Below are 21,459 nucleotides of genomic sequence, written 5' to 3'. Positions count from 1 at the left end.
CATCCAACGCTTCAACCAGGTGGCCATGGACATCCCGACGGTCACCTCGGAAACTATGATGAACGCGTTCACACAGGGGCTTGTGGACGGTGAGTTCTTCCGATCGCTTATCCAAAAGCCACCTCGCAGCTACGACCATATGCTGAACAAAGCCAACGAGTACATCAATGTGGAGGAAGCTCAGATGGCAAGGAAAAAAGAAATACCCTCCGAGCCATCATCCTCAGCCGAACGAAAGCGACCCACTACTCATCAAACACCGAGAGGACTACGGGCAGAACCAGCCCGTCCTCATCAGCACACAAGGCCGCACGCCGTCCAGTAGGTGGCAGCCTATCGACCCAAGCCCAAGGGGAAGGTATGGACTCCCATATTTTGTTCGCTCCATCAGTCAGCAACTCACAACACCTGCGACTGTCGGAGCCTCCCCCCAATCGTTCATCTTACGTCGAGAAGCTATCGCCGTCGATCACCTTCACCAAATCGACGACATCAACACCAAAGTCCCGCCCGGCGTACAGAAAGAAGATCTCCCGAGCGGCAACATAACCAGCAGCACAGGGTCATTCCTCGGGCATCGCATGAAAGACCCCGACAATCCACTCGGGAGGAGGAGAATAGAGGCAATGCGTCGAGGGGTGAAATCAACATCATTGCTGGAGGGCCGACCGGAGGTGACTCCAACAGGGCACGAAAAGCGCATGCAAGGCAGCTCATGATCCATGTAGTTGGCTGCAGTCAGGAGCGGGCGAACGGGCCCGAGATCAGCTTTGGGCCTAGGGACCTTGAGGGAGTCGAAGTCCCGCATGATGACGCCCTCATCATCCGAGCGGTAATAGCTAACTACACTATTCACCGCATCTTTATTGATACAGGCAGCTCGGTCAACATAATCTTCCGGAAGGCCTTCGACCAATTGCAAATCGACCGAGCCGAGTTGTTGCCGATGACAACCCCCCTCTACGGGTTCACCGGTAACGAAGTTTTGCCAGTCAGACAGGTCCAGCTGGCTATCTCGCTGGGGGAGGAGCCACTCAGAAGAACGCGGACCGCCAACTTCATCGTGGTCGACGCTCCCTTCGTGTACAATGTTATCCTGGGGCGACCGGCTCTTAACGAGTTCCGAGCGGTCGTCTCCACCTTCTGCCAGAAGATCAAATTCCTGGTGGAAGACCAAGTTGGGGAGGTTCGAGGAGATCAGCTTGCCGCTCGGCAATGCTATGTAGAGATGGTCCGAGCCGAGGCTAAATCCGCTCGGAAAGTGCCACGAGTCGAGGTAAATGCTATAACCGAAAAGCCACCTTCTCTAGTTTATGAAGAAAAGGAGGAGGTACAGATCTATCCTGCCCGATTGGAGGTCACATCTTTCATAGCATCCGACCTGGAAGCAAGCCAGAAAGAGAAGCTGGTCAGATGCCTCCAGAAAAATTACGACATTTTCGCTTGGTCGACCCACGAGTTGCCAGGAGTCTCGCCGAGCATAGCGCAGCACGAGCTTCACGTCCGACCGGATGCTTGGCCAGTAAAGCAAAGGAAGAGGGACTTCAGTGCTGAACAGAATATCATCATCTGAGCGGAGGTGGAGAAGCTCTTGGAGGCCAACCACATAAGGGAGGTATAGTTCCCGAGCTGGCTCGCAAACGTGGTGCTGGTCTCCAAACCAGACAACAAATGGAGAGTTTGCATTGACTTCCGGGATTTGAACAAGGCCTGCCCGAAGGATTTCTACCCTCATCCCCGGATCGATCAACTAGTAGACTCCACAACCGGGTGCGAGCTGATATACTGTTGGATGCTTATCAAGGCTACCATCAAGTGCCGCTCACCCGAGGAGACCAAGAAAAGGTCAGTTTCGTTACTGCAGACGACACTTACTATTACAACGTAATGCCGTTCGAGCTGAAGAACGTAGGAGCTACCTACCAGCGGCTGATGGACAAGGTATTTCGGGAGCAAATCGGGCGCAACTTGGAAGTATACGTAGATGATATACTTATCAAATCCTTCCGAGCGGCGGACCTTTATGCGGATTTGGAAGAAACTTTCCAGACACTGAGGAGATACGGGGTCAAGCTGAACCCCCAAAAGTGCTTGTTCGGAGCAAAAGGCGGGTGTTTCTTGGGCTATATTGTGACCGAGCGGGGCATAGAGGCGAATCCCAGCAAGGTGAAAGCATTGCAAGATATGTCGTCTCCCAAAAATCTTCGAGAAGTACAGCGCCTCACCGGTCTGATAACGGCGCTATCATGATTCATCTCCCGAACGGTTGACCGAAGCCTTCCTTTCTTCAAGATTCTGCGCAAAGCTACCAAGTTTCAATGGGACGAGGAATGCAATCGAGCGTTCGAGGAGCTGAAGACTTATCTCAATTCTTTGCCCGTGCTGGCCAAACCGGCTATAGGAGAGCCGCTCCGTATTTATTTGTCTTCGACCGAGCATGCTGTGGGCTCGGCATTAGTGAGGCCGAACAACGAAGAGCAGCCCGTGTACTTCTTAAGCCACATTCTAAAGGAAGCTAAATCTCGCTACACTGGTCTCGAGAAATTGGCTTTTGCCTTGATCCTCACAGCGTGGAGATTGCACCCTTATTTTTTGGCGCATACAATCATCGTGATGACAAACAACCCGCTGGGAAGGGTGCTCCTGAATCTAGAAGCGTCCGGGCAGCTCATCAAGTGGACAACAGAGTTGAGTGAATTCGACATTCAGTATCAACCCCGCTCGGCGATTAAGGCGCAGTCCTTGGCAGATTTTGTGTCCGAGGTGCAAAATCCTGAGCCCGAAGCTATGTGGAAAGTATTTGTGAATGGATCGTCCACTCGGCTCGGAAGCGGAATTGGTATCCTGTTACTTTCCCCTCAAGAAGAGCGGATGCACCTGTCCGTCCGGCTAGACTACCGAGCAACCAATAATGAAGCGGAATATTAGGCCCTCATAGCCGCCCTGCAGGCCGCGCGACACGTGGGAGCCAGCCGGGTGACGCTATTTTCAGACTCCCAGTTGGCTGCTCAGCAACTCTCATGGTCCTTCGAGATAAACAACGCGAGGCTCAGGCTCTACGAGGAGGCCTTTGAAAAGCTGAAGATCAACTTCGCCGAAGTTGTCATACAGAAGATCCCCCGAGCCGAGAACTAGTCTGCGGATGAGCTAGCCAAGCTCGCCAGTTCAATATCGCCGGTCGTCATCCAACAACCAATCGAGCAAGTGTCCCTGGTGGCACACATCGACTGGATGGAAGGCCTCACATTCCCGAGCGATTGGAGGACATCCATAATAGAATTTTTACGATCGGAGGCCACGCCGTCTGATCGGGAGGAAGCCCAGCTATTGAGGAGGAGAGCCGGCCGGTTCACGCTCATCGGGGATCACCTTTACAAGAAGGCGTTCTCCCGGCCGCTGCTAAAGTGCGTCAGTTCGGAGGACGCAGAGTACATTCTCCAAGAGGTATACCAAGGATCTTGCGGAGGTCATCCGGGCGGCCGGTCTTTGGCTAGGAAGATCCTGCTGGCCGGATACTTCTGGCCAACTCTACAGGAAGACGCCGCTCGGACCGTCGCCACATGCCTTTATTGTCAGAGGTACCACAACTTCTCCCATAGGCCTACGAAGGAAATGAAGGCGTCCACAGTATCCTGTCCGTTTGACCAATGAGGCATGGATATCATAGGGCCTTTCCCCATAGCGACCGGTCAGCGGAGGTTTCTACTGGTGGCAGTCGACTACTTCTCCAAATGGGTCGAAGCCGAACCACTAGACAAGATAACCGCGCAGATGGTTAAGAAGTTCATCTGGCAGCATATAATTTGTCGGTTCGGCATCCCTCGTCGGCTCATTTCGGATAATGTCCGGCAGTTCGTCGATCAGCAGCTCGGAGAATGGTGCAAGGGGTATGGCATCGAACAACACTTCACCTCCGTAGAGTACCCTCAAAGCAATGGTCAAGCCAAAGTGGCCAATCGGGAGATCTTGCGGATACTTCGGGTTCGGCTCGACCACATGGGAGGAAGCTGGGTGGACGAGTTGCCGGGCGTACTATGGGCCATTCGCACAACCCCAAAGGAGGGAACGGGGGTAACACCGTTCCACTTGGTGTACGGAGGCGAGGCAATCGTCTCAGTCGAGGTCGGAGTAGAGTCCGATCGGGTCTAAAGCTACGATGGGGACAACGCCGAGCGGAGGCAGTTGGAGTTGGACCTAGTTGACGAAGCAAGAGCTAAAGCAGTCGTCCGACTGATGGCGTACAGGCAGAGAATGAAGCAGAATTACAACAGGCCTGTAATTCCCAGATCGATCCTTCCAGGTCGACGATCTTGTGTGGAAGAAAGTGAAGCCGGTCGGTGATGTGAGCAAGATGGAAGCTCCCTGGGCGGGGCCCTTCAAAATCGTTGATAACCTCCGATCGGGTGCCTACTACCTGGAAGATGAGGACGGACGATGGCTAGATCGGTTATGGAGCACAAACCACATCCAGCCGTACCATGCTGGATGAAAGGTGCGCTAGTGTAATTCACTTCATGTATGTTCCGTTCGTCTGTATCCTTTGGCTGCAGGAGTGAAGATAAGAAAATTTGTGAAGGGTATGCGCATTATTAGCCGAACGGCAAGCTACATGAAGACCGTCGAGCGGCGACGTTAAACTCTAGAGTTGGACCGGCGACTATAAACCCCCCGACATGAAGACCGTCGAGCGACGACGTTAAACTCTAGAGTTGGACCGGCGACTATAAACCCTCCGGCTTGAAGACCGTCGAGCGGCGACGTTAAACTCTAGAGTCGGACCGGCGACTATAAACCCCCCGGCATGAAGACCGTCGAGCGGCGACGTTAAACTCTAGAGTCGGATCGGCAACGATAAACCCCCCGGCATGAAGACTGTCGAGCGGCGACGTTAAACTCTAGAGTCGGATCGGCGACTATAAACCCCCGGCATGAAGACTGTCGAGCGGCGACGTTAAACTCTAGAGTCGGACCGACGACTATATACCCCCCGGCTTGAAGACCGTCGAGCGGCGACGTTAAACTCTAGAGTCGGACCAGGTCTATAAACCCCCCGGCATGAAGACCGTCGAGCGGCGACGTTAAACTCTAGAGTCGGACCAACGACTATAAACCCCCCGGCATGAAGACCGTCGAGCGGCGACGTTAAACTCTAGAGTCGGAGCGGCGACTATAAACCCCCCGGCATGAAGACCGTCGAGCGGCGACGTTAAACTCTAGAGTCGGACCGGCGACTATAAAACCCCCAGCATGAAGACCGTCGAGCGCGACGACGTTAAACTCTAGAGTCGGACCGGCGACTATAAAACCCTCAGCATGAAGGCCGTCGAGCGGCGACGTTAAACTCTAGAGTCTAAGCGGCGACTATAAACCTCCCGGATGGGACAACATCACGCAGAGGCACCTCAGCGACACGCTAGCAAGAATTCCATATGGATTGGAAATGTTGGATGCTACTCGGAAAACCTAATGGTTCCACTGTACAAAAATTTTGTACAAAGGTCTGAACCTTTTCCTAGCTACCATGTGTTCTTTTAAATTAAACTTGGATCGCCTGCGGAACTTAACACGTTTGATCCAAAGTTTAATCTATTTGTTCTTTTAGGTTTAGACTTGGATCTCCTGCGGAACTTAACACTTTCGATCCAAATCACCTAGGTTATTAATTCTATTAAATATTAATTTCCAAAATTGGCTTCCAGTACTGACGTGGCGAGGCACATGACCTTCTTGGATATGGGAGCAACCACCACCGACTTGACAAAGCCTTTTAAGGAAAGTTAATATTTAATTTCCTTAAATAACTTTAGGTCAACTAAAAAGAACAATCAAATCACAAGGAAAAGAAAAACAAAAGAACACAAAATCGAAAACAAATTCGAAATACTAGAATCGCATGCGTCTTGTATTTGGTATTATTTCCAAAAATAACTAGTATGATGCGGAAAAGAAAAATACTAGTTATACCTTTTAGAAAGACCTCTTGATCTTCTACCGTATTCCTCTTCTAACCTCGGACGTTGTGTGGGCAACGATCTTCTAAGATGAGGACCACCTAGCACCTTCTTCTTCTTCCTTCAAGTTTCGGCCAAGCACCAAAATCCAAGGATGAAGAACTTTTTCTACCAACTAAGCTCCAAGGGATGCAAGCTTTCTCTCCTTCTTCTTCTTTAAGTAGTATCCGACCACCACAAGAGCTCCAAGCAAGGAAGGGTTTCGACCACCACAAAGAGGAAGAGAGGGAGAGAGGATGGGCGACCACAACACCAAGGAAAAAGAGGGAGAGAATAATAGAGGTTGTGTCTCATGAAGGCACCCCAACCCCCTCTTTTATAATCCTTAACTTTGGTAAATAAGGAAATTTAATTACAATAAAATTTCCTTAACTTTCCTTGACATGAATTAATTAAGAAAAATTAAACAAAATTTCCTAAACATTCATGTCTTGGCCGACCACATCAACAAGAGCAAACAAGACAATTTCAATCAACAATTAAAATTCCTTATTTGTCTTTAGAAATTTAAAAAAAAAATAAAATTTCCCTTTAAAATCCCTTCATGGTTGATAAAAAGAAATTCCAATAATTTTAATTTTTCAACATGTGAATAATTTATAAAGAAGAAAAATAAAATATCTTTCCAATCTACAAATAAGAAAAGAGATCTAATCTCTTTCTTTAATCTTTTGTAGATCCTTTTAAGAGATATTTTAATTTGTAATCTCTCCAATAAATTATATCTTTCACATAAGAAAAATTTTAAATTAAAATTCTTTTTAATTTAATGGGGGCCGACCACCTAAGCTTGGGTTCAAGCTAGGGCCGACCACCCATGAACCAAGGCTTGGCCGACCCTAGCTTGAACCACAAGCTAGCTTGGCCGGCCCCTACATCATGGGTACGAAGGTGGGTATAGTACTCTATAAATAAGAGGCTACGATAGGGACCGAGAGGAGAAATTGGTTTTGGTCTCCCGATAAAATTAAGCATCCCGTGTTCGCCCCGAACACACAACTTAATGTTATCAATAATAATTCATTCCACTAGAGAACTATTATTGAACTACCGCACCAATCCCAAATTACATTTTTGGGCTCCTTCTTATTATGAGTGTGTTAGTCTCCCTGTGTTTAAGATGTCGAATGTCCACTAATTAAGTGAGTTACTGATAACTCATTTAATTAATATCTTAATCCAAGAATAGTACCACTAAACCTTATCATCATGTCGGACTGAGTCCACCTGCAGGGTTTAACATGACAATCCTTATGAGCTCATCTTGGGGACATTATCAACCTAGATTTCTAGGACACAGTTTCCTTCTATAATCAACAACACACACTATAAGTGATATCATTTCCCAACTTATCGGGCTTATTGATTTATCGAACTAAATCTCACCCATTGATAAATTAAAGAAATAAATATCAAATATATGTGCTTGTTATTATATTAGGATTAAGAGCACACACTTCCATAATAACTGAGGTCTTTGTTCCTTTATAAAGTCAGTATAAAAGAAACGACCTCTAATGGTCCTACTCAATACACTCTAAGTGTACTAGTATAATTATATAGTCAAGATAAACTAATTCCTAATTACATTACGACCTTCCAATGATTTGTTCCTTTCCATTTTGGTCGTGAGCTACTGTTTATAATTTATAAGGTACTGATAACATCATCTTCTGTATGTGGCACCACATACTATGTTATCTACAATATAAATTAATTGAACAACTACAACTAAATGTAGACAATTTGACCAAATGTAATTTTTTATTCAAAATAAATGTTTACAAAAGCTTAGGCTTTCAGTATACACTCTAACAGGAAAGTCATTTGACCGAGCAGCGCAGTTAAGAAAAAACTCTTCAACGAAAAACAGAAAATCCAGGCAGGACGGAAGGTCGTTCGACCGATCGGGGAAGTTTAGAAAATACAGCGGAAAAAAGGTCGAGCGACCGGTGGGCACAGTTGCAAGGAGCACTCAAACAAAAGGCTGACAAAGCAAAAGTTGTCATTCTAAAGTTACATTTAAAAATTCGCCGACCGGGGGAAAAAGTTACAGATGCAGTTGATTAAAATTGAGGTTTAGCCAATCGGGAGGATTACAGAAAAATATTTCATTCAAGGTAGTTGAAAACATGCTTTGGGATGGCGGTGAGAAGCGCCGCATGCTCCGTAGCAGGGATGACCACGAATTCGGGGAGCTGACCTTTGGACTTCAGATAGTCCGCCGTGGTGGTGATGGCCAACTCGAAGGCGATGATCATCCGGTCGCAAACCTTCTCCACAAATTCCGCCGAGCGGATGTATGTTTGCCTCAAGGTGGCGACGCGGTCGGGCTCCGCCTCTTGGTACTCCTTGAAGGCGGCACGAGAAGCATCAAGAGCCTCTTGCAGGGCCTTCAAATCGTCCTTGAGTTTGGTCACCTCGACCGAACGACCCTTCTTCTCGCGGTCTAGCAGATCCGCCAACTCCTTTACCCGCTGTTCCAGGGCGCGAGCCTCCACGTTCTTCACTTCCAAATCAGAGATGGTGGTATTCTTCCGAGTAGTTGCAAGTTCTATCTTGCGGTCATAAGTTTTGACCTGTTTGTCGAGCTGGTCCAGCATGTAGGCCTGGTCGGCCGTCTTCTTCCGCTCGGCCTCTAACATGTCCTTGGTTTTTGCGAGCTCCTTTTGCAGCTCGGCATAAGAAGGGCCTCGAGAAGAAGACGGGCCGCCCGGACTCCTCAGTCTCTTCAGCTCCTCCTCCACCATTGCCAAGCGGTTGGCAACAACAATGTTTTCCACCCATCTCTGATATACACAGGAATGTTAAAAGGCCGACCGGGAAGGCTACATAAAAGAGCAGAAATGAAGCTTACTCCTGTGGACTGCTACATGTGACTGTCAGCCAGTTTGTCGAGCGGTATCATAGTTACACGGACCCGGGCGTCCGCCCACATCTCAGCAAGGGGCCCCTTGATAGTGATCATATGTTCAGGAGCCGTCGGCTGATCGGACTCGGCTATAAACGCCTCAGTGGGGAGGTGCAGGGTGGCCCTAATAGTGCGGCGCCGACCCGGAGTCGTGTGAGCGGACGCCAAGGGATCGGAGGCGGGGCTGGACATGATGGATAGAATGCCCGAGCGGCGAACTCGGCGGGGTACAGGAGGAAGAGAGATGACCGACACCGCTTCGAGGGGGTTCGCAGGCGGATCCAGTTGGGAGGGGATCCGGTCGGAGGAGAGCACCTCGACCGATGGTGCTTTGCCGCGTTGAGATGCGGTGCCCATCAGCTCAGACGCTTGCACTGCGGAGGTGGCCGAACGGAGAGGCACCTCAACACGCCGTATTTTCCTATCGAGCGGGAGCTCGTCCTCTGGATCAAAGTCTTCCTCCCGAAGGGTCGGTTCTTTGCTAGAAGTTGCACCGCTAACCGCATCCACAGGTGAAGCTTGAGCAGCTGACTCCCCTGTATTTGTCTCGCTCTCACCCTCGTGAGAGCCGACCGGAGCAATGCCAAACTGCTCCATTTCCTTGGCCGCTGCCGCCTCGAGCGCAACCACTTTTTTCTTCAAAATTCCGAACAGCACAAACTCCATTACAATGTTCGCTGCAAGGAAAGGAGAAGGAAATCAGTTAGAACTCAAGGCAAATGTACAAGTGAAGTTCTTACCAAAGCTGCTCGGGAGCGGAGTCCGGCTCGGACTCAAACTGAATATATACATCACTCCTTCAGGTAGGAGCTTGTTGATGTCGAGCTTCAGACCGGCTAGCAGATTCGCTGCTTGAAGATAGTCCGGTTGGATCTTAAACTTCTTCAGCTCGGGGGAGGTGGGCGGTCCGACCTGCCATTTGGTCCGGAAAGGAAGCCGACCGAGGATACGAAGAAAAAAGTAGTTCTCTTTCCAATGTTTGTTGGAAGAGGGTTGTTTATCAAAAAAGACCAAACCAGGCCGAGCCTAAAATAGATAAGTGTCCAGCTCGGACTGCTTGGGATAGTAGAAATAATAGAAGACTTCCGGGCGGAGGGGAATGTTGTGTATCTTAAATAATACCACAACTCCGCACAGAAGGCGAAAAGTGTTGGGAACCAACTGGGCGAGCGGAATGCCAAAGAAGTCGCAAACTTCAACGATGAAGGGGTGGAGAGGAAACCGCAGACCGGCTGTGAATTGGTTGCGAAAAAGATAAAAAGCGCCACGCGGAGGTTTGTGCGGCCTAGCGGAAGGCGAAGGTAAAATCAATTCGAAATCAGAAGGGATGTCGAAAGCGTTAATCAGGCTCTCGGCATCACGCCCGATCGAACCGCGACTCCATGGTGGTATATCATGGGCCGAAAGCAAGGTCCGCGGGCTGAGAAGAGCTTGCCATCGTCGGGACAACGGAGGAGGCAGAAGTCGAAAGGAAAAACAAAGGCGCGAGCAAGAAGATGAGCGAAACAGTAACTAAAAGACAAGAACGCGACCAAGAACGACAACACGGGAACCAAAGAGAGAAGGGGAGAAGAACCTTACAGAAAAGATGATCGAAGGAAGAGGGCGAGGGGTCGCCGGAATGCCGGGGAACAAGGTCACCGGAGCGAGGAGCGCAGGGAGAGGCTTCCGAGCACGCGAAGGCAAAGGTGCGGCGGAGGAAGGCGGCGAAAGCCTTATAAGGGTGGGCTCGATCCGCCCGAACCGTCGGATGCAGGTCACATAACCCGAGGCCCGCATCCAACCGTACATTTCAAACCAACGAACGTCGCATCGGGCGTAAGGCGGCGGACGTACGATGACGTCACCAGCGCCACGTAGCACTCGATCAGAGGAGAGCATTTAATGAGCCCCATCACGAGGCAGAACCCGCGTGCTCAACCATAATGACGGAGATTTGCACGCATTCCGAGAAGATCCCATGGACATTATCACAAGCCGATCGACCAAACGGGGGTACACGCTCGGCCAAACTTATAGTCCAGTCAGTCGAGCTCGGCGCCTCCTTCGACTAGACTTGAGGGGGAGGCATGTGATCTGGTGGTAAGGACGGGGGATCACTCGTTGGCGGGAGGTCAACGACACGTGGATGTCAATGGTCAAGAGGGTCAATCCCAAGGTCGTGCCGAGCGGCCAGAGGTCGTGCCGAGCGGAGTTGCGGGCCGACCGAGCATCCGACCGACAGGACATATGGCCAAGGGTCTCCCGGACCGGACGAAAGACAACCCGACCAGGGGTCGGGTTTCCGATGCTCAAGGTAAAAAAGTCTATGGGTCGGGCGGACAGGCCGCTCGGCCGAGCCGCAGGACAATAAGGCGCAATTCCATCCGAGCACATGAGCAGGGCTTCCCGGAGGCCATGAGCGCCGAGCGGCTGGTCTGCTCGGCCCAGGAACAAGTAATAGCGTTAGGAGACAAAAAGGACAACTGGTAACTTCGTCCTTGAGACACCGGCTGCCGACAAACAGCATGGTCGGCACCCGGAGCGGACAGAGTATCGTACGGTGGAAGCTTCCACCGTCACATCCGGGATATGCTCGGACGATTGTGAAATGACGTCATGCATGCTTTTCTGACACAACCTACTGAGGTATGTTTGGGGAAGCGTGCACGCATAAAAAAACATGCCCGCGCCTCCCCGGGATCCTATATAAGGACCCCCAGACTTCGACGGAGGTATGCAATTCTGATCACTGTAGCCACAGTAACGTTGTCTTGTTCTTCTTCTTCGCTGCCTGACTTGAGCGTCGGAGGGTCGTTACCGGGAAACCCCTCTCGGCTCGGCTTTTTTGCAGGTCCGCCGGAGGTCCACATCACCAGTTGAAGACAGCGGAGAGTACCACGTTCCCAGCATCCATCGACTCAGCGCTCGGACAGGATCAATACCATTTAAAGAAAATCTAATATATTTTCCATCCAATTAAGATGAAAAAAGAATCGTACTCAATTTGATAAAAAATATACTACATTCTAAATTTAATGTACTAAATTTAAGATAAATTATACTGATTTTTAAACTTTTTATACCTAAAAATATCATGGGTAATTAGATAAATATATTTAACTAGAGAGTGAAAATAAAGAATTTAAGAAGTAGGGACTGTATGTAAAATTATGTTTGTCAATGGGACTGCATGCAAAGTTTCCCATATAGGATTCGATCATTTTAAAAGTGAAATTTAGTTAATTGGCAAAGTTACCGGGACGTTTCGGTAAAAAAACTAAAAAAAAAAATAAAAAAATCTAATCTCCGTTACTTTATCAAGTAAATTTGAACGTTTGACTCTGTTTGTAAATTAAAATAGGAATACACTATTTAATAAATATTAAATCTTAAGTACATCGCGTGATATTTGTATTTAGGGAATGGTGAACATTATTTAAGAGCAATTAGTCCCCAAAATCACAAGTAATTCACGAATCATTCTACATCATAATACAAATTAAAAACGTCAGACACTAACCGCCAAATATATTCCGTGATCTGATACCACACCAACTCCAATGATAAGATTTTGCTTTTCTCTCCCAAACTCCATCCAACGGTACCCGTTTGTAAGCGCCCACTTTCCGAACTGACAATTTGCTGTACTAAAACCACGTGCACTCCTATCTTCTTCCCGAGCCTCAGTAGAGAGCCCAGTCGGACAGCGTAGCTAAGCCGTGCGTAGGAAAAGAACGTTCAAGTAAAAAAATGGAGGGTGGGATTTGCTGTCTCAGTAATGGTACGGGGTAGTGGATTTAACGTCACACACAAGGAACAAAAAATATTTCCACCTATCATACACTAACACGTCAGTCGAACATACAAACATATACGAATCAAAGTGGCCGATCCGTACTGCCGAGGGTGTCGGTGAACAAGTTGGGCTTGGAGACAGACGGTGTGTTGGTTGCCGCAGGCCGGTTGATCCTTCTCTGCATTTTGATCTCTCTTGAACCCTACAAATTCCCATCTCCTTTGCTCGAGTTCTTGCATTTGACCGCATTGTCGGTGGAATAAGCGTCTCTGGATGCCCCTTGGACCTTGTTTCCGCTGGCTGTGATCTTCGAGGGTTTAGGTGTTATTTCAACTGTGATCTGAAGCGGGAGCGGAGATTGGATAATGGTGTCGTCCAAGTACAGTAAAGGGTGCACCGGGTGGTTGATAGTGGCTGCAGTGGCGATTCTCGTCGCCGTGGCTGCCGTGTTAACGATCAAGGAGAAACATCACCACCACAGAGACGTCCTCCCAGTTCCCGGGCCACCCGGGGCCATCGATAAGAAGTATGCTGATGCTCTGGCAGTAGCTCTGCAGTTCTTCCAAATTCAAAAATGTAGCTTTCTTTGCTCTCAGCTCCAAACTCGTTTGCTTTTCTCTCAAGTTTACGCTCAGATTTATACCTCTCGTGGGTATGAATAATCTGTGAAATTGGTAAAATAGTGTGTTTTCTTTTCAATTCTTTTTTTAATGTCAAATTCGCAATTTCTTCTACGATGTTTTCTATTCGAGATTAATGAAAGTACAACTCTGAAATTCTTTTCTTGGGCTTCATCCAGAACGAGTATCTTTTACCAATCAAAATATACGATTTTCTTCTTAACTTGGCAAACAGCAGACATTGTAGATCCTGGATAAGTTTGTTAATTTCTTACAGCGGGTAAGTTAGTCGACAACAAGATCTCTTGGAGAGGGGATTCAGCTTTGGATGATGGAAAAGAAGCAGGATTAGACCTATCAAAAGGAATGTATGATTCAGGGGATCACATTAAGTTTGGTTTTCCCATGGCTTATACTGCAACATTGTTGTCATGGTCAATTCTGGAATACGGTGACCAAATGGATGTTGTGAACCAGCTGCAGATAGCGTTAGATGCTCTCAAGTGGATCACGGATTATTTGATAAATGCCCATCCTTCCGACAATGTGCTATACATCCAGGTAAGAAGAAGTTTCACACTTTGTTATCGCATGCCTGTTTAAAGTAGGACATGTTTGACAGGACAGCAGCATCATACGTGCACTTTTAATATTTTTCACCTATTATGATGGAAGGTTTTGCTTGATATAATTTAGATTACACAATCAACACCGCCTCATGTATCTCCAGAATGAGAAACACTCAAACATGTTGAAGACGGAATAGAAATCAAGATGGACACAGACCAGGTCAGGTTGGCTCAGAAAAAGACTGGAGCCATGACATGTGATCTGGTTGCCACATAAATGAAGACAGGTCCGAGAAATGCTTCAACCGAATTTGGGGTTGGGGGTGTGCCCTGCACCCATTGTAAGGACATGTCACACGGTGCCCTTATCAGTGACCTCATTAGGGAGCCAACCCTATTTTCTTCAACTCATCGGCATCAAGTAGGTTATTGAACTATAGCATAAATTGAAGGTGCAGTGCATTCATGACAAAAAAAAAAACTAATTTCTTTAGGATTCAAAGTTACTAATCAGATATTTCCACTTTGCCTTTGGTTTGGTATTTAACTGCAAATCAGTTTCACAATGATTTCAGAATAGAGTAATTTATTATTCAAAGGTTTTGACTTTAATTTCTGTTGGTTTTCGTATTTGCTGCCAACTTAGAACCTTGCAAATTAAGTTAACAATCATAACAAGTGAAGAATTTCTATTTCCATATTTTTTTTGCTAAAACGTAGGATTTGAAAATCAAGAAGGAAAGTAAAGCAAATATTTATTATTAACTTTTTGACACTTTCGAATTTATTAGAGGTGAATGGTTGCTATAGATTAATGGTAAATATTTGCTTTTATTAATTTTTTTAAAAATACAAAAAATGAAAACAGAAAATATATACAAGAATTTAAGTTCTGGATTTGATATATAATAAGCATGTTTACAATTGTAAGTTTTGGATCCTATTTTCTGTGAGGAATGTGTATAAGATATGTTGAGCAGAAAGATAATTATTAGGAAAAGGATCTATATTCTTAGTCATGCACTTAGATGTGTGTTAAACCCTTGCATCTCCTGACAATGTCCACCTTCATTCCTAGAAAATGAAAGTTCCTGTATTATTTTTCTATATAATAGTTGTCCAGCATGATTGAATTTAATCATCCTTACAGGTGGGTGATCCTGATTTAGACCACAAATGTTGGGAAAGGCCAGAAACAATGGCAGAAAAGAGGCCTCTTGTTCAAGTTAACAAAACTGCTCCAGGAACAGATGTGGCAGCTGAAACATCTGCTGCTATGGCTGCAGCTTCCTTGGTCTTCAAAAATATTAACACAACCTATTCAGATTTGCTCCTTCAGCATGCCCAGAAGTTATTTACTTTTGCTGATACCTACAGAGGTTCTTATAGTGTCAGCATTCCGAAAGTCCAGAATTTCTACAACTCTACTAGTTATGAGGATGAACTCTTGTGGGCCGCTAGCTGGCTTTTTCATGCCACTAGAGATAAAACATACCTAAGCTATGTAACTGTGCAACATGGAAATGCTTTTGCTGACTGGGGAAGACCAACATGGTTCAGCTGGGATGACAAACGGGCTGGAACTCAGGTGCATTTATCATTCATTAAATGTTGCTATGGTTTCTGTTATCAATGGGTTTAACTAATTTAAAAAAGTGTTTAAATTGTAATCTTTTATTCTGTTTGACTAAGATCTTTTTTTAATTTCATAAATATTTGTACTACGAATGTAAAAATCTTGTAGGTAATTTGTGTTGATGTGATTATAGGCCATCGTCTCAATATTTGCATATCCTAAATTTTGAAAATACACAGATTTGACTTTTTGTTATCTTGGTATAGTTGTTTATATGAGTACAAGCAACTACATCTAACATTATTGAAGTTAAATGATATTTTCATGTTTGCAGGTTCTTTTGTCTAGGATAAAATTGTTTGGCTCTCATCAATCATCAAATGCAGAGATGAAGGGTCTGCAATTGTATAGACAAACAGCTGAAGCAGTGATGTGTGGTTTGTTGCCGGATTCCCCTACGGCCACTTTTAGTAGAACAGACGGTAAGATTTTGTGTGGTTAAGTGCCATAAATCTAGTTCTTGTACATTTATTTTTTATTTTCATTGTTTGTTCATACCAAGTTAATAATTTCCTTGTTTCATTAAACTTTTGCATCTCATAGAGGAATTGTAGTTATAATTTGAAATTTGATGTCATGCTAAATAGCACAATTGAAATTTACAAGTAAATTATTGAAATCCAATACCTATCAACATAAGTAATCTCTCCTATGTTACTTGTGTTGATCATGTTAAAGAGAATTATAATGTTTTAACACTCAACATTCTTTGGCACACATCAAGATGAAATCAAATTAAATGGTTTTTAAAATTATTTATGTAAAATTGTAATCAATTGATTATATTTTATAATATTTTTAAAAGTAAAAAGTTATGAGTAGAAGAGATTTACACGAGCAATAGTGATGTAAATTAATCTCAACATAGATTGAACCAAAAAATGTGAAAAATAATTTTTTAAATCATAAAAAAAGTGAAAATTCTAAGTAAAAGAAGATTTCTAAAGTGTATTTAAATTTATCTTGCTGTGAGTTAACACTTGTTGAACGTATTGAGTATTGGTGTGACATAGTATAATAAAATTTTAATTCAATTGAGTATCTAGTTTCTCTAGTTTTAGTTTTAGATGGAAATACAATAAGTGAAAGATATTAAAGGAGGAAAAATCATCTAAATTCTTTTCATCATACTTCAATACATGTTGAAGAATGCTAACGTCACACAACATGGCGCCATAATCATAAAATTATCTGGCAGGAAACCAAAATTCTAACAAAGAATATTTAAACCTTTGCTAATTTGCCATATGATCTGTTATACTTGTTTTGTTATCAGCAAGGATGAATCAATAGTTGACATACTTATAAATTTGTAATTATTGCTCCAAAATTTTATTTCAAATTTCATTTTTTTAACCCTTATAGACTTACAAGGATGAGAATTGGCTGATTGAAACTTATTTGAATTCATTTCTACATGCTTGGGAGTGCGTCGAGTGTCAGCATTGTATGATTCCTATATCGTACTCTTTTGAACCAAGACTAAAACTCTAACTGCACGAGATTGATTTTAAACCTTGATTGCAATCTATAATCCTTATTTTGATTGGAACTTCTTAGAGCAGTTCATATGTGCCTGCATATCCAAATTTTACTTTGTTCTAATCCTATTTTTCTGTAATTCTATAATTGCCCATGTTTCCTGAGGTTGACATTTGGATAACTAAAATTTGTAAGATGCTATGTCATATATATTAATGTGTTATAATATAATCCATTTTCTCAAGCATGATTATGTAATGATTGAATAAACTTTTTGTTGATCCAACAATAGAAATTGTGATTAAACAGCAGAGTGGATAAGATCACATTGTCACTATAAAAATGGTACCTTGTAGACAATAATATTTACACAAAATTAAAAGAAAAACAGTGGATGATGATAATTTGGATATAGTTATTAGTTTGACCATATACTAGAGCAAATTGTTTGAATTTTATGTTTCATATAAAATACTAGCATATTAAGGCTCTATCCTTTCTATCAATTCTTTGTATATCTGAGATAATTTATAATACCATCATGATCTATAGTATAAAATAAATTTGGGTGTTGTGGCTGATCACTTCTGATCGAGATATCTTAAGAATGTATCAAGTTTTGGCTGTCAAAACTATTGGATTGTTTGACAAATTTGACTGGAGTCAACACATGCTAACAGAGGTTAGTGATACATCATAGTCAAATATTTTCTCAGGGTATGTTAATATGCTACTTTTTGTTAAATGATTAATTAGTTAGCTTTTAAGTTTTTTTAGCCAAAACCATAGTAATGTATTAAGTTCTCAAGTGCTTGTTTGACAATGCGAATTGACGCCAGTAGAATCTCTATGCGATTGCTTCTCTTAAGAATCGTGTAAAGTCCTTGTGTCAAAAATTATCATCAGCTCTTGACTCAAAATCCAATATCTATGTGAAACCAGCGAATCATTTTGTTAAGTTTCAACCATCTCATACAGAGTATGTAGGCAGTGATTAAAAAAAAAGTTAATCCAAAGCTTCTGTGCTCTCGTGGAGCAATGGGATACCCTTATATATATCCTGATCTTGTTATTTTTCACATTCTAGGTGGATTGGTGTGGGTAGACCAGTGGAATGCTCTTCAGCATCCAGTTGCTGCTTCATTCTTGGCTATAGTTTACAGTGATTACATGCTTACCTCTTGTACGCCCGAACTCCAGTGCAGTGGAAAGACTTATTCTCCTAATGATCTACGGAACTTTGCTGTATCCCAGGTAACACTCGAAACTTCTTCATTTGACGTGGCAATGGTCATGACTTTGAATCCTTTTTCTTGTAAAATTTTGCTGTGAGGCGATAAAGTATTCCCGGCAAGCTAATCATTCTCAGTTGCCTATTTTTTTTTTCAGGCTGACTACATCTTGGGTAATAACCCAATGAAGCTCAGTTACCTGGTAGGATATGGAACCAGCTATCCTCAACAGGTTCACCATAGGGGGGCATCAATTCCAGCTAATGCCAAGACTGGTTGTGATGGCTTCCAGTGGCTCAACTCGACAAAGTCGAACCCAAATGTGGCCCTAGGAGGACTTGTGGGTGGGCCATTTAAGAACGATTCTTTCATCGACAGCCGCAACAATTCTATGCAGACTGAGCCTAGTACCTACAACAATGCAGTACTGGTTGGATTGCTGTCTGGCCTGGTCACCACCTCTTCTGTGGCTACTTCTTTCCCTTAGGTTCTTGTCACAAGCCATGGCCTCTACACGTCAAAATCTCGCATTCATAGGCAAGTCATCTCATTGTTATTTACCACGGGCTCAGCAATTCATTTTTTTCTTTTCTTTTTGAAGTTTCAAGTGTCTTAATTTGCAGCAGTTGTTGTGTCCTATCAGTACATGTAGCATTTGCAGGTGTATATAGATTGATTTGTGTAATGTCTCGTGAGAAAGATATATAAATGAGATCGTCAAGTTGTTTCCAAAAGGAATAAATAAATAAATAAACAATGACTAGCGATTGTAATGGTGCTTCTATTAGGACTTACAATTGGATTACCAAATGCACGATGACTAAATGCATGTTTGGAAGTCAGTCATGTCTATAAATAAAAGCGTTAAAATTTTAATTTGGTCCATTGCTTTTTGAAATTTAGTTGTGTTAGTTGTAATTTGATATAGTTTAATTTTAAGGGGTTAAGGTTGATTTATATTTATTTGTATACGCCTTGTGATTTTAGTTTAATTTTCTATTTTAGCTCCTTTTTCCCTCGAGCTAATGGAGGAGGCTCCTTGGATTTTTCTCAAGTGCTTTTTGTTGTAGTCTACTTGACCTTCTCCTGCTCGAGAGCTGCTGCCATCAGTGATGTATATACGACTGCTCAATTTGATCAAACCATGCATTACCTCTCCCTTCTTCAGCTAGCACTTTTCAAATTTGATCATTGAGCGCCAGGCCTCTCTTAGAGACTCCATTGGTGGGGAAGGAGGGGCACTTTCCCTCACCGGAGAGGTTGATTTTCTTTATTGACGTGGAAGACTCAAGTCATTGACGAAGGACGAAGGAGCACCAGCAGCCCCTCCTCCTTATCCCGTCAAAGGCGAACTTTTCTCTCTAAACGGGGTAGCAAGGGAAGATAAAAGTTGACTATTGCTCTATAATCAATTAGTTCTTCAAATTAGAGCTTGGGTTATGACATCAATTGTTAGGATTGATGGTTCAGTTTGTTGAGACTAGTTACAGTGGAAGGAGTGAATATACAATACACCTTAAATGTAAATCAAAGACAATGCAATTGGTATATATTTGAGGGTGCATGTGTGTTATATATATATTACGTGGTTCATAAACTCTACTCCTAATGATCTATATGACTTATCCAGTAAAGATTCTACTAGAGTTATCTTTTCACAAGATGTACCTTAGGAATAAATCACTTAAAAGTTAATTTTAAAGAAAATATGAAGATCTTGAGTCGAAACCTTCAATCTTGTCTAAGTCCTTGGAGATTTTTGAGTATATTGTTAACTTAAGGTCAGAGGAGTATCTAAATATTTTTTGCAACTTTGTAAGGTACAAATATTTTTTTTTTAAAAATGATTAATCAGGTTAGGTAACGTCGAGCCTGGGATGACCGATCCGGTTCTACGAAAATTTTCTATCGATCACCAAGGTAAATTGGAAAGCGCTCGCAGCGGGTAGTCTAAGAGCCCAGTATCTTTTAATTGTACGTCCCATTTGAAAGTACAAATATTTCCAAGAACTTATATAGAAAGGTGTCTGATGTTGTTTTTTTACGCCTCCAATTGATTAGAATGATCACCAAGTTAATTAATTAGAAACAGGTTACCATTGGCCAGTCATTCATCAAGTAGAAATCTTATCCAATCATTACTGAAGCCTCCAATCGACTGGAAGGAGCACCCAATCGACTATTGCTCAAATTAAATATTTGTATTCATTGAACTCTTGCACTTAGTTGACTCCTCAATTGACTATAGTACTTTAGCTGATTAAATTTTGTTGATAGTTCCTTTCACTTGGCATATTTTCTCATAAGCTTCCATAGTCTACAACTAAACTAAGTCACAAACTATAACTTCGGACCAATAGCCATAAATTGAAAGCTTCAAACCAAGTTACTAAGTAGTATATCCTTACCTAGATAAATATATCATCCCTAATGATGCTTTACAAAATCACAAACCCCAATATTATACTTCGCACATATAATTTCTCATGTTATCATTCCTTTAAATCTTCAACCTATGATCCTCACCGTGAGTCCACTTTGGTCATACCATTAGTTTATCAAATGCTCCAAGCTCCCTGATCTTGCTGTGTCATCTAATCCTCCATGCCTGCAAGCGCATCTCACTTTAATTTGGATGTCCTCAAGTACACCTTGTGTGAGGCCTTTGATCCATGGTATGGATCAAGCTTCACAAATTAGCTCCATGTCATTTGATCCTCATCGCCTTCTTCCAAGTCTACCTTATGCTAGGACTTTAAGCCATTGAAACCCATAATCTCACGATTGCATCAACAATCTCTTAATGCTCCTCCTCATAGAGTGCCCTCCAATCTCCTTCAAAGCTCGAATGCTCATTCTAAACCTTCAAGCCATTGAGCATCAACCAACTCAAGACCTCGTTTAGTCGACAAGCAATGCGAGTTCCATATGCACTATACCAAGTTCTTATACACTTGATGCACACGTCAAAAACACAAGTAAAACTATGTTAAACCCTTTTCCAAACATATAAAAATAACTTGATCAAACTCAAAGCATCGTTTCCCAACAGATATATCAAGTAAACGACAAAATCTTGAAGAAGTTTAGGGAGGATTTTAATGCATCCTATGGGGGTCTTCCTGTATGCCTTATACCTTAGGGTTTAGGGTAGGTTGTTGTGGTTTCAGATAAAAATCTAAACATTTAAGGCAATTTACTCTTAATCATCTAAATTAAA

General features: G+C 43.6%; 1 protein-coding gene across 1 annotated transcript; it reads left to right on the top strand.

Moving 5' to 3' along the window:
- Positions 1–12,793: 12,793 nt before the first annotated feature.
- LOC122001470 (endoglucanase 24-like) lies at positions 12,794–19,115 on the top strand. The gene is made up of 6 exons (XM_042556227.1): positions 12,794–13,276; positions 13,598–13,881; positions 15,040–15,477; positions 15,800–15,947; positions 18,095–18,261; positions 18,397–19,115. The coding sequence occupies exons 1-6, from the start codon at positions 13,066–13,068 to the stop codon at positions 18,724–18,726; spliced, it is 1,578 nt and encodes a 525-aa protein (XP_042412161.1). The 5' UTR covers positions 12,794–13,065; the 3' UTR covers positions 18,727–19,115.
- The last annotated feature ends 2,344 nt before the right edge of the window (positions 19,116–21,459 follow it).

Source organism: Zingiber officinale, chromosome 7A (assembly GCF_018446385.1).
Source record: "Zingiber officinale cultivar Zhangliang chromosome 7A, Zo_v1.1, whole genome shotgun sequence".
Classification (NCBI taxonomy): domain Eukaryota; kingdom Viridiplantae; phylum Streptophyta; class Magnoliopsida; order Zingiberales; family Zingiberaceae; genus Zingiber; species Zingiber officinale.
Note: the sequence above shows the minus strand (reverse complement) of the source record. Positions and strands in the feature narration are given on the sequence as shown.

Coding starts and splice junctions, on each gene's coding strand:
- LOC122001470 (XM_042556227.1), top strand. CDS start 13,066: ATGGTGTCGTCCAAGTACAGTAAAGGGTGCACCGGGTGGTTGATAGTG. Junction 15,948..18,094: donor CACTTTTAGTAGAACAGACG/GTAAGATTTTGT, acceptor TTCACATTCTAG/GTGGATTGGTGTGGGTAGAC. Junction 18,262..18,396: donor GGAACTTTGCTGTATCCCAG/GTAACACTCGAA, acceptor TTTTTTTTTCAG/GCTGACTACATCTTGGGTAA.